A 13,646-nucleotide genomic window follows, 5' to 3' on the forward strand; every position below is an offset into this window, starting at 1 on the left:
TGTACGTTAATGAGCCGAAAAGTAATATTCCAAAAAATTATTTGTAGCTTACAGATCTGAAAATCTGATGAAAAGTAAGGAAATTTGATAGGTTTTGAAACAGTGAACTTTGAAGCATAGTTTTTTATCGAAAAAATGATAGGAAAAATCTTAAAAAATTCATGGTGGTACATTAAACATTTCTGACCAGATTGCCGTCGAAAAATTTGCAAAATGTAAACAATTGTTCGTTTTTTGTGAATAAATATCCGACCGCACTATCTTCAGTTCTAATGAAGATAATGAAGTGATTTAAATTGGAGGTAGTTATTTGAACTTTCTGTAATAATTTACAATATGAAGAAAGTATGTGCTTCTTGTTGTCTTCGTACAAATTGCGACATTTGAAGTCAGTTTTTTATACAGAAAAGCAAGTGTGAGAGCCCAGCGTGGTGCCGTTTTTTCAGGGGATCGTCCTCGGTTTTCCTTAATACAAGGAAAGGGTTTGAAGGCCAGAGTGATGCTCGAAGGCACAAGTTAGGTCAGTGGTCGGCAAAACTTTTTGCTTCATTTTCAGGTATGGTCAGGCTCCACCCGACTTAATTTTTTTCTACTACTTTTCGGTCTATTCATGTACCTTAATGTGAGTGAGCTTACTCCAGCAAGGGTCTTTTCTCCACAGGCATGTCAAAGTAAGGAAATTTTAAAACTTTAAATTTTTTAATTAGCGATTTGAAAATAGCATTATCAGCATCTACGAATTTTTCCGATTCCAATGATATATTACTTAACTAGAAAAGTTAAAAAGTTTGAAGGAGTTTATAATCAAGAAACATCAGATTGACAGTCAGTTTAATCCTAAATACTTCTCAAATTTTCAACCTTTATAGACAAATTACATGTCTTTGGAATGGGAATAATACGTAGATGCCAAATATATTACTTTTAAGTCACTGATCGCAAAATTACGAATTTTTTAATCTCACATTTTTTTCCCATTTTATAATAAAGGACTCCTGAGGAAAGGGATGATCTGGCCAAGCACGCAGGTACTGCCCTGAGAGTAGGTCACAGGGCAGCCAGGGCAGGCTACCCTGCCCAGGGCAAGAGCGTGCCGACCACTGAGTTAGGTAGATCGGGCTGAGGAAAACCGAGGACGATCCCCTGAAAAAACGGCACCACGCTGGGCTCTCGCACTTGCTTTCCTATATAAAAAACTGACTTCAAATATCGCAATTTGTACGAATACAACAAGAAGCACATACTTTCTACAAATTGTAATTTATTACAGATAGTTCAACTAACTACCTCCAATTTAAATCACTTCATTATCTTTATTAGAACTGAAGATAGTGCGAACGCATATTTATTCACAAAAAACGAACAATTATTTATATTTTGCACATTTTTCGACGGCAATCTTTTCAGAAACGTTTAATGTACCACCATGAATTTTTTCAGACTTTTCCTATTATTTTTTCAATACAAAACTATGCTTCAAAGTTCACGGTTTTTAAAAGCTGTCAAATTTCCTCACTTTTCATCGTGTTTTCAGATCTGTAACTACAAAAAATTTTTTGGAATATCACTTTTCGGCTCATTAACGTACAACACTTGCACCTTTAAAATGATACCTTTTTCATTAACCTACCATTTTTTCTTCACATACTTATTCAACGTCAAAGCCAGAGGACTCGAATTTTCTCGACGATAGTAGTGTCTATCTGAAACCAGTGGTCAACAATTTATTTCATTTTTTTTCACCTACAAACAGAAACATTCAAGATTCAAACTGGAGCATTGTTAAAGTAGATCAATTTATATTTAAAATCTTTTAATGGTGATAATTTTTTTAATTTTATGCTGCAAATTTATTCTATTAGCTTGAAATTTCATTACGAAACTTGCAAAAGCAAACCATTTTAAATTTAATGAATTTTACAGTTAATAATTTTAACTTTGAAGCAATCTGATTTATTCAAACTATCAACATTCGAAAGAAATCATTTTATAATTGGATCGCGGAAATGTGAACAGGTTCTAATCGAAAAGTTAATAATTTCTTTTAAACAATCCAATAACAAGATCGCTTTCTCACCCTTATTTTCTTCATCCAACGCACGAATCTGGTTTAGATGTACTTTGGTATCAATAACCAGTTTCTGAATTCCAGTTGGAACGAAAAGTCCTCTCGTATCAGATCCTAGAATCTGCATCTGCAACATGTTATCCATGAAGGCGACCCAATTATTAGCCCAAGCGATACGACCCTTATTTCCCTTGGTTGAAGCGCTCTTAATGCTTCGAAACAATCCGCTGTAGTGGTAGCCACGAAGTCTAAGTTCTTTGTAGACATCTCTGGCCTGCATTTCTTCTTTATCATCGAGTTTAGGTGTTAGTGCAGGACTCAATCTTTCGTCTCCTGGACTTTGGGTGGCTCGGATAAATCCTGTGACAACTGCCGCTCCACCTTCAACTACTTCAAATCTACCAGAACCTTAAACGAGAAAAAGATTCAAAAAATAATTTCGAAAAATAATATACATGCCCGGGCTAAAAAAGAGTTTCAAATTTCGAACTGCGTGCTGATAGGTACTTAAAATAATTCGACGGTCATTTTCCGGTTCGAAAACAATTTTTACGTTCAATGAAATAAAAAATGTCGAATTCTAAAGCAAAACATTTTTCCATTTAAAGTAATAAAAACTGAACTGCAAATTAAAACATTTAAAGTGGAACTCTTGAATTTTAAACTTCTTAAATTGAAGTTTAAACGTTTCTTTATTCAAAAGTTTTTTATTGAAATGCTCAATAATTTTCGCGTATAAAATGGAAGATACTAACACTTTAACCAAATAATTTGAAATAAATGCAGTTAAACTGCCAAGTCAAACATTTCAAACTTTTATAAATTGTAGAGCTCAAAGATGCTGATTCAGTTCCAAAATTGTAAGTCCACGTTGTCATTTACAATGCTCTAAATTAAACAGTCCCCTTTTTTTATAAGCTGAACACTTCTTAAATTAAAAGTTAAATTATTTTAATTTAAAATAGTTTTAAAATCCTTTAAATGTCATAAAATTTTATTTGAAAACCTTGAAAAATCTACACGTTTTACACTTTTTTACTTTTTAAACTATTTTTGAAAGTTCTTCAGAACTTCTAAATATCTTTTTAAATGATTCCAATTTGTCCTAAAACTTTTTGAAATTCTGCCAAATAAAAAAAAATTGTTCTAAAAATCTTCTACATTAATTTTTTACAATGTTTTAAATCATTCTAAATGTTTTTAAATATTCTCTCTAAATTGACTTTTCAAGATAAAAATTCATTTTCAATTTTCTTAGGAATATTAAGGAAATGTTTTTCATTCTTTTAAAGTCTCTCGAAATTCTTAAAAACCTTCTAAATTTTTTGTTCGAAATCTGAAAATATCTATATATTTTAAATTGGGCCTTGGGCTATTTGTACCAAAATTTCGGCACGAATAGCCAGATTTTTTGGTATAAGTAGATATTTCGTTTAAATTATTTGAAATAATTTCAAATTCTTAAATAATTTTCAATTTTTGAAAAATTTCTTGAATTTAAACGAATTTTTTCTAAGAATAGTAAGTGCTCCATTGTTATTTTTACATCAAAATTTAATAATTTGTCTTACAAATTGAATTTTTTCAAATGTAACTTTAAAAGTTGAGTTTTTTGTTTTTAGTTTTGAATATTTGATTTATAATCAATGATTTAAAATGAACAGTTAAATATTTCTAAATATTAAGTAATTTTTTTTCTTAATTAAAAATTTATTAGTTTAAAAATGAACAATAATAGACTGAAACAATATTTGAAATTTAATAAAAGCATTTAATTATGAATATATTATTTTGAAGTTCTTTTAAAAAGGAAAATATTTTATAAAGTTGCAATCGCGCATTAACCTTTGTTTAATTAATAAGACCTTCCAATTGAAACAGTTCAATTTTTAACATTGAAATCGGGAAATACTAAAATTATTAACTGATTCCGAATTGTTTTGTAAAATCAATTATTAATCAATTTAAAATTTCAAAGTTCATTTAAAGAAATAATTAATCAGGAAATAATACACAGTTGATCGAATAAAAATTTAGTCGATCCTAAATCTTCCATTTCTAAGACTTCTAATATTTAATTTTTCATGCCTACAAAACTGCATATTAAAATTTCTTAAAACTGGACGCTTAAAAAATAAAATCTAAAATGGAAGGTTTGTAAAGTGAAAGATTTTCTAATTACGCATTCTACACTGATGATACAACAATTGAAAAAGATACAATTTAAATAATTATTTTAAAAAACGGTTAAAATCAAAGTTGGACAGATTCTTTTCTAAATATTTTAAAAATTCCCAGTCAAAAAATAAATTCACTGTCATTTCCCGGTTTCCTGATCCAACAGCGACCCTGTTATCTCCCCTATTTGTAGATCTCACCTTTCTGCACCATAAGAGTCAACTCAATACTGCCCTCCTTCGGAATGGTCGTAGCTCTCATGAACTTAACATCTTCAAAGACTACTGAGACTTCAGTATACAGTTCTCCTCTCATCATTCCAACAGTTTCCCAAATAAGCGCCAGATATCCAGTCGCGGGGAAAAGATTCCTTCCGTCTATTACGTGGCCAGCCATGTACTCAAAGTCTTCATCGCCTAGAGTAACCTCGACTACTCTCTCTCCAGAGACGATTTTCTCTTGCATACGATAAGACGTAACGTACCAGTCATCAGAATGCTCCCACTTGACGAGAGGGGAAAGCATAGGTGTTCCACGACTGACTGGATACTCAACAACGGGATAGAGCTTATCCAATTTTGGCTGCAAACCAACATTGTAAAGCTTTCCAAGACCTTGCAGGAAGATCTCTATGTTTTCTCTATGACCCCGTTTGGTTAGAGTTACATTGATAACAGCCGGGTCTAGTGACCTTCGAAGAATTGCTTGCAGCAAACCATGTGGTGCAATTTCGATGGTGACTGCATCTTTAGGAATTGCAGCACTAGTTTCTTCGAAGAGGACGGCACTCAGGAGGTTGTTGGTATGGTACTCTGCAGAAGACAAACGGGCTGCAGGTGAATTCCATTCGCTTCGTGGCACTGATGTGCTGAGCCATTTATTACTGCGTGCTTTTGGATTTGGAATGACCTTCTGCAAGTAGGCTAACAGTTTTGGTCCAGCAGGGGCGATATATTTACTATGGTAGGGAATGTTGCTGCATGGAACTTCCTTGGCGAAGATATTGTTTGCCTACCAAGAAGATTGTTGAAGTCAAATTAGGAGAATCAGAAGCGATGATTCTATAAGTTTACTCTGGATTCTTTCAGTTATAGTAAACAGATGAGGAGATGAAGGCTTCGATCTTACCTGCAACTGCGAGACGAAAGTCTTCATGGATTCAGCTGGGCCGCTGATAGTGGCGCTGTCTATTGAATTGTGGCAAGCGACCTGAATGTCGGGAGGACAGAGATCCTTCAGTTCCTCGTACCCGAGACCAATTGCTGCCATAGATCCTTTGACTGTCTTGGTCTCAATGGAAGCCAGACCACGAAAATAAGCTGACAGAATCATTTGCTCTGCGGTAAAGCATCCATCAGCATAGGCACAACCAAGTTCACCAACGGAGTGACCAATTATGTGGTCCGGAGTAATACCAACAGAAGCTAGAAGGTCGACTAATCCGATCTGTAATTTTTTGCAGGAATATGATTTGATGATAATAAAATACGAATAGAATTACAATTAATTAAGTTTAATTGGATATCTATATTCATTCATTAAAATTAATCAAAGACTTTACCGTGAACGATGCCAATTGTAAGTTTCAATTGCTTGTGCAATATTTAATTTGTAACATTCTAAATTTTAACATTTTTTTAAAATGATTGTAGTTGAGTGCCTGATTTGAAATGATAAATGATTTTAATTAAAAGCCTTTCAATGTTGAAGAACATAACAATCATATTCGATTTCAATTTTTAATATATTGACTTTTGAAATATTTAGGTTTTATACTTATAGAATTTTAAATCGTATTTTACACCTAATTTACTAAATTAAACCATTTCATATGGACGAATTCAAAAGAAAACTATTAAAGAACTAATACAAATAAGATAGAACGATTTATAATTGTTGCAGTGTTCAAAATTGAACTGAATAAAATTTGAAACATTCAGAGAAAGAAAATTTTGCACACAAAATTTGAACATTATAAATTATAATAATTTTGGAAATTAAAGTGTAAATTATTTGAATATTTTCAATTAAAAATTTCAATACTTTTATAATTTTATGTTTAACCATTTACAATTTTGAAATAAAAAATGCCCAAGTTGTATTTTTTGAAATAAGATGCTTTCAAAATGGAAAATATTTAAAAAGAAGGATTCAAAATGAAAGAATTTCTGATCGAATGAGATAAAAGATAAACAATCTAAAGATATAAATTCAAAGAGATTAAAAATTGAACAATGTCATTTAGAACACATGTGGAATTTCATACTTTTATTTTGTATGCTTTCAAGTAGAACAGAAATAAAAATAAGTAGGTATCAGAATATTTAAAAAAATTTTATTGCAAACGTAGAACGTAAAACAGAAATAGTCCTAAAGACTGAATTTACCATTTTAGTATCTTATTTTAGATTTTAAAGTTGAAATCTGTTAAAGCTGCAAAATCGTGATTTGAAACTGTTCGAAATTGAAAATTTTAAAATTGTAGGTTTAAAGTTGGAAGCCCTTTGAAAATTAAAAAAAAATAATAATTTGCACAGCTCAGCATTGAAGAATTCTAATTTGAACTTGTATAACTTGATTTATGTATTCCTTTCTACAAAACTTGATTTCCAATTCAAATTTTCAAATATGTCCAATAGGAGACTATATTTTAGACATTCGGTAGGTATCCGAAATATACAACAAATAAAAAATAAAAAAATATCAAAGAAATCCAATTTTCATATTATTTGAAATTTAAATGTGTCGAATGATTAAGTTTCAGATTATAAACGTTTGCAAAATGGACAATTTTAAGATTCGAATCGTGATCATTGCAAAATTTTCAAACTGAAATTATCGTGTGTTAAAAAGTAGGAAATGCTCACTGGAAACATTATATATATTTTTGAAACTGTTTAAAAAGAAACAATATCAATTTAAAAAGAGCAGAGATTAACGATTTAACATTTTTAAAGTAGAATATTATGAATATTTACACATAATTCTTTTCAAATTTTGTAAAAAAAAGATTCGATTTAAAATGGAAAACTTCAAAACTCAAATATGTATTTGAAATTGCAAATTTAAAAATTCACCAATTGCAAAGCGGTGAAAAATTACATGGTATTATAAATTGTTTGAACAAAATATTATTTTTTATAGCAATTCTCTTTTAGAATAGAGTTAGTAGAGAGTTGAAGTTTCTTCTAAAATGTTGCACTTTTTGTCCACTTTTCAATCATGGTGAGATAATAATTAATTTAAGTTATTAAAAATAATTATTTATGCAATTTCTTATTTTTTTTTAATAATGTATAATGTAATTTAATAAACCCAATTGTTTAAAAAATTATTATTGTTCTCTGAAGTAGAGTACTGCTAGAAAGTTGCGAGATTTCTGACATTTTCAGCTTCTCTTGTACTTTTTTAGTTAGAAAAAAGTAATAAATATTAATATTATTATTAATTTGAAAAAGGCTCTCAGTAACTGTTTAAAAGAAAATTTACATTTAATATGATCCATACAAAAAATTTGAAGAATATTTCAAATATCTATTTTATTATTATAATTATTACCTCACGAAGTGAAAAGTGGACAAAAAATTAAAACAGAGAGTTATAAGCAATCAGGATTTGTCTAAACAATTATTTTTGTTAAATTGCATTAATTTTTGCCTCACCTCAAGTGCAAAGTGCACAAAAAGTTGAATAGTTCAACAAAAATCGCAACTTTGTAACATTATTCAAAGAGAATATTATAAAAAATAATCATTAATTGTTTTAAAATTATGTTTGTAAGCCTAAATTAAATATTATAATTGAGAAGTGGAGTAAAAGTGAAAAATTGAAGAAGAAAACTGCAACTTTCTATCATTATTCTAAGAGAATACTTTTATAAATAGTAATAAATGGTATGAGTTATTATTTTTGTTAAATTTAATTGATTATTGCCTTGTTCTATCTGAACAGTTGATACAAACTTGAAAAATACGGAAAACCCGCGACTTTCTAACTCTATTCTAAAAGAAAAATGCTAAAATCAATTATGAATTATTTTAAAAATGTATGTAAAGATCTATTTATCAGTAGAAAGTAGTATTTTATGTATTAGAAACAAATAGTATTTAAAAGAAAAGCAAACAAATCATACATTAGCGCCAAAAATTCGCAAAAAAATAATGTTTTACGTATGTTTTTTTCGGTCTCTATAAAACAGACTTATGGAGATGATGTTTGAAAATTTAATTATTTACTTGTCTTCGATAGCTAATTGTAAAAAAATGTGGAGTTTCAACTGGACTCACCTAATATTGATGATTCTAAATAAAATTTACAAAACGTTTTTTTTTTCTTATGGGAAATACGTGTTAAACCTTTAAGGGCCTTGCGGGACCTCTAAATATTATTTATTTTTAAAACATCAATTTTTTATGTGGATTAGAAGAAATTTGGGAGCAATATGCATGAGAATTCGCTAAATAATTTCCTTATGGATCTTTGGACCGTACTATTGTACTAACTTTGTGAAAGAAGCTTTAATTAATTACGTAAGGATGACTTTAGAATTTTAGATTTCCTACACTAATTTATTACGAAAAAGAGAAAACTAATACAAAATATTTTTCAAATTTGGCCGTATGAGCACACTTTTTTAAATTTTGGTTTACTCTGATTACAAAAATAATTATTATCACACTTTATATAATACGTACATTTTCTAAACAAAAAAGTGTCCTTCATTTAAGTTAAACTATTTGCATCATAGAAAACACAAAAGTAACTATAAAGTAACTATACCAGAAACGATATCATTGTCAGAAGTAACATCCCAAATATTAGAATTAGAATTGTCATTCTAAATGATGATAATTGATTAAAATATTGTCTTCTAATAGTTTACCTGAACAGCCGCAATTCCAACAAAGGCGTTAAGGATGCTATCTAACGTCTTTGGATCCTTGTTGGTCAGAATATCATAAATGTCAACACCACGTGGTTTAAGAATAGTGTCACATTTACGTACAGCTTCTGCGAAGACTGGTAATAGCAAGAGTGCCTCCCCTGTGAATTCACATCCATGATATAGCAAATAAGTTTTCTTAGAAGGAGACCCTCCCCCTAACTCTAACTCAACGATTTCGATAATTTTTTGATATGTTGTAGTACTTGGCAAAATAAGAGAAACACACTTTTTTATGTGCCGAAATCCACTTTTAAGGGATGAAAACCACCCATAAAGTTTACCCTTAAAAATAATTTGTTTGATATGTTTCCACATCTAAAAGATATTTTTAAATAAAGCAAAGTGGAAAATATTTGTAATAAAAAGCCTTAGATACTAGTTATATTAATCACAAAAGGGGCTACAACCTTTATTTCATATTTTAAAAAACTACATTTTTTATGAATATTTTCATCATGAAAATCAGGCTATGAATTCAACAAAGTTAAGAATAGCAGTTTCGTTTGCAATATCGAATATTTGAACAGACGTGTTTCAGGATTTTTCAAATAACCATCCCCAAGTTATTATTTCACGTGTAAACAAAATGTAATTTATAAAAAATGCAAATGAATTACACATTTTTTGTAATAGTCGCTCTGAGAAATCTTATCGCTAAGGTGAAGTACATCAGGAGGACTAATCTACACGTTACAGAAGACCGAGCAATGGAGATTAAACAACAGGCTGATTTGGCGTGGAAAAACGACGGAAATGAACATTAGTTAGACGAAGCCGCGTCAAAGGGTCAAGCAGGAGAAACTGACGTTCTTCCTCAACCTATTGATGATCCAGCACTACCACATCCTCCAGAGGTGGATGACCTCATACAACCAGAGGCAGAAGCAGAGGTTCAGAAACCAAAAAAGCGACGAAAATGGACATTATATGAACAGAGATGTTATGCGCCTTTATTTTTTGGCAGAGAAATGTGGGCAAAATGTGAGAAGAGAATATCATAGACTCTTCTTACTTAAATACCCAGAGCTAGCCACAAAATTAATAAGCAGAATCTGACAGATCAAAAACGCTCAATATCTTTAAACAGACTGCTTTCGGCTGTTGAAATAGCTTCTATCAAAATGGAAGTGGAACGGCAGCTTCCTATTGATGAACTCGCCTTGGACGATGTGGACAACGAAGACTTGATTGATGTTGAAGGCATAGGTGCTAGGGATAATGAACTTCATATACCGGATCCATTAGAACCACATCCGGATATTAATAACGATGATGAGGATAGGGAAATCCCAGAAAAACTACAGCACCTTGAAAGAAATTTTGGTCATGCTTTGTTAGAGTTCAGATATGTAGAACCTACAGTAAGACATTCTCTGCCCAAAATGAACATCACAAATGTTCTGCATGCAGTAATAGCACATGTCAACAGCAAGGTTTTACCTACGTATTTGAACGTAGCACAAACTGCGTTAGAGGTGCGAACACTTGTATACTGTTCTGCTGTGGCAACCGTTAGAACGTTGGGCCGGAAAACTAGGCCTGCAAATGCAGTTTTTGTCCCAGCAAGGAATCGAGATCCACCATGGAATATCAGGTTGGATATGGATATCAGCAAAGTAAGGTGCAAATTGGGTCGAGTAACTTTATATAAAAAAGGAAATAGGGCTAGAAAGCTGATAAACTATGTTACTAAAATCATCCACCCTCGGCACATCGAGACATTAACACCAGCAATATTGGATGAAATTTTAGACTTTCAACGACAGCGACTTGATGTTCTTACTGCCAGACTGCGTCGGCACAAGAAAAGTAGTGCACGAAGGCAACAAAATTAAAACTTTCAGACAGATGAAAGAAGGTTCTATCGTGAACTGAGAGTAAAGTCAAATAACCAGCGAGACACCGAAGTCCCTTAAATGGAAGATATGACTAAATACTGGTGGTGTGTTTGGGGAAAAATAAACAGATGCAATTTGGACACTGCGTGGTTCAAACTGGGGGAAGCAAGGGCAAGCATTACAGCTTTAGATGTTTCAGCGGTCTTGAAAAGGGCAAGTAATTGGAAAGCTCCAGGTCCGGACATGATGTTTCGTTCCGTGCCGCATGACTATTTTCTTGAAGTCTTAAAACTTTACAAAATCTGCACACGCTTTATTGACTTTCTAAGCCATGCGATGAGGCTCTGGGGTACAAGAATTAAGTATTTTGATCATGGACAACCAAGGATAACTAGATCAATACGGTTTACGACGGGTATATTTCAAGGAGACTCCTTCAGCGCACTATGGTTCTGTTTAGCTTTGAATCCATTGAGAAAACACCAAACAGCATATCTCATGGGTTCAGAATTCATGATAATGAGGATGGTCATCAAGTGACCCATCTTCTTTACACGGATGACCTGAAACTGTACGCTAGTTCAGGCCAGAAATTGCATCAAGTGATCGATGTCACAAAGCAGTTTTCCAACGATATCCACATGGAGTTCGGACCAGATAAATGTAGAACAGTGCATTTAATCAGAGGGGAATTAGGGAACGCAGAGTTAGAGAACGAGTTCGAAAATGACATCGAGGCAATGGCTGCAGACGAATCATATAAATATCTGGGTATTCTTGAATATCTAAGTACCAACAAAGGTATCTATGAAAATTTGTGAATTTAAATAATCTTAACTCTAAGAGAGGCAGAGTTGAATTGATGAAAATTAAAATTTCAGAATTTACATTCCGCATGAGGGAATTAAAACAACTTATTACACATATTTTGTGAACTTATTAGAAGGAATTAAATAAAATCAAAATACGACCACTTCTGAGGAATAAAAAAATATCTCTGTGAGGTGCGTTCCCGGTACAATTAGAAGGAATTAAATATATTGAAAATACGTTATCTTTGGGAGAATAGAAAACTGTGTGGTGGTCGCTATGGAAATAGAAGTGAATAAGTTTAGCAGGTATCTTATTCTTATTGTGGCATTTTAGACAGATGGAAAAATCGCGCATTCAAAATAATAGAATAATCTTCACTTTTGCGCTGAAATCTGAAAATATTAATTTTTCTCTATTCTACGCTTATTACCGGGTTCTGTATCCAGAGACGGAAGGGTTCGACATTGCGATACAGGACAAGGTTGTCAGCACCAGGAATTATCGCAAACACGTGTTACATCAAGACGTGGTTGACCGATGCCGATTATGTGGAGATACCAACGACTCCATCGAGCACATTATTGATGGCTGTCGCGTAATGGCTCAGAGAGAATATACGCACAGACGTAATGATGTAGCGGGCATTATACATCAACAACTTGCCCTAAACCTAGGTCTGTTAAAATAATGTATGCCATTCTATAGATACATTCCAATGCCCGTTTTAGAAAGCGAAGATTACATCTTATATTGGGATGTTACTATCCAAACGGATCATTACATCCGGGCCAATCGACCTTACACCGTGATGCAAGAAAAAAAAGGCGGAAGAGTCTACATTATCGACATTGCTTGTCCGCTCAACCGAAATTTGCAGTCAACCTATACAACCAAGATCCACAAGTATAGCGAGTTAAGGCATGAAGTAAAGACCATATGGAGGAATGGGAACTCGTGCATCTATTCATCCCATTCTGTTTCGGCAACAGGCAATGTTCATGCAAGATGCACTGAATATCTTGAACATTTAGGAGTCAGTAGGGTATTGACAGCAGCTTCTTAGAAGGAGGGTTTATTAAACACCTGTCGCATTGTAAGAAACTTTCTTGACCATCAGGAAGTGAGCGATTAAAAATCCGTGGAGTGGCAGATGGTGGCTCTAAGAAAACATCCGAAGATGACTGTTGTCACTTCCAACGCTCGTCGCCGCTCGTAATTGTATATCTAGAACATCATCGCAAGAGGTTTAAAGCATCGTATTATTATTATTATTATTATTATTATCACATCATTAAGCCATTTCCCTTTCGGGGTAGGCGTGACTCACTCGGCAGGGGAAAGAAGTAGTGTGTGGAAGGGATAGAGATTTTTCAGATTGATCCAGAATTCTCATGCTATTTAAGTAAATAACACGTTCGTTCCGCAACACTGATCCGACCCAGGTTGCTGATCAATCTCTCTAGCAATCACCCCAAGCGAAGAACCTCACGAAGTCGTTATGTAAGGTTCCCCACTTGGGTCCATTAATAGCCAATGTCTTTGTTTCAGGCGTCATTCACTCTACTGACACTCTTTTTATTAACTATTTGCCGCCATACTTTCCTGTCCTGGCATACTTCTCTAGCTTCTTTTATGTCCATGCATTTTTTCATGCAGGCTCTCGTGTTTCTGTGACTTTTTATGTTTCTTCTAAGTAGGGTCTCATTCACATATTCTAACCATTCTTTCCGCGGTCTACCTCTGGGCACGCTGCCATTTACTTTACCTTGATACACTTGTTTCGTCAGTCGTTCATTTGGCATTC

At 32.8% G+C, this 13,646-nt stretch overlaps 1 protein-coding gene across 1 annotated transcript in view; it reads right to left on the reverse strand.

Moving 5' to 3' along the window:
• Positions 1-13,646, reverse strand: part of LOC117170107 (fatty acid synthase) — a 48,613-nt gene that overhangs the window by 22,448 nt on the left and 12,519 nt on the right. Inside the window, exons 7-10 of the mRNA XM_033356639.1 lie at positions 9,129-9,289; positions 5,375-5,692; positions 4,447-5,257; positions 2,078-2,476 (exon numbers count right to left, since the gene is read on the reverse strand). Of these exons, the coding sequence (XP_033212530.1) occupies positions 2,078-2,476; positions 4,447-5,257; positions 5,375-5,692; positions 9,129-9,289 (1,689 nt within the window). The remainder of the gene's footprint in view (positions 1-2,077; positions 2,477-4,446; positions 5,258-5,374; positions 5,693-9,128; positions 9,290-13,646) is intronic.

This window comes from Belonocnema kinseyi, chromosome 3 (genome assembly GCF_010883055.1).
Source record: "Belonocnema kinseyi isolate 2016_QV_RU_SX_M_011 chromosome 3, B_treatae_v1, whole genome shotgun sequence".
Taxonomy (NCBI): domain Eukaryota; kingdom Metazoa; phylum Arthropoda; class Insecta; order Hymenoptera; family Cynipidae; genus Belonocnema; species Belonocnema kinseyi.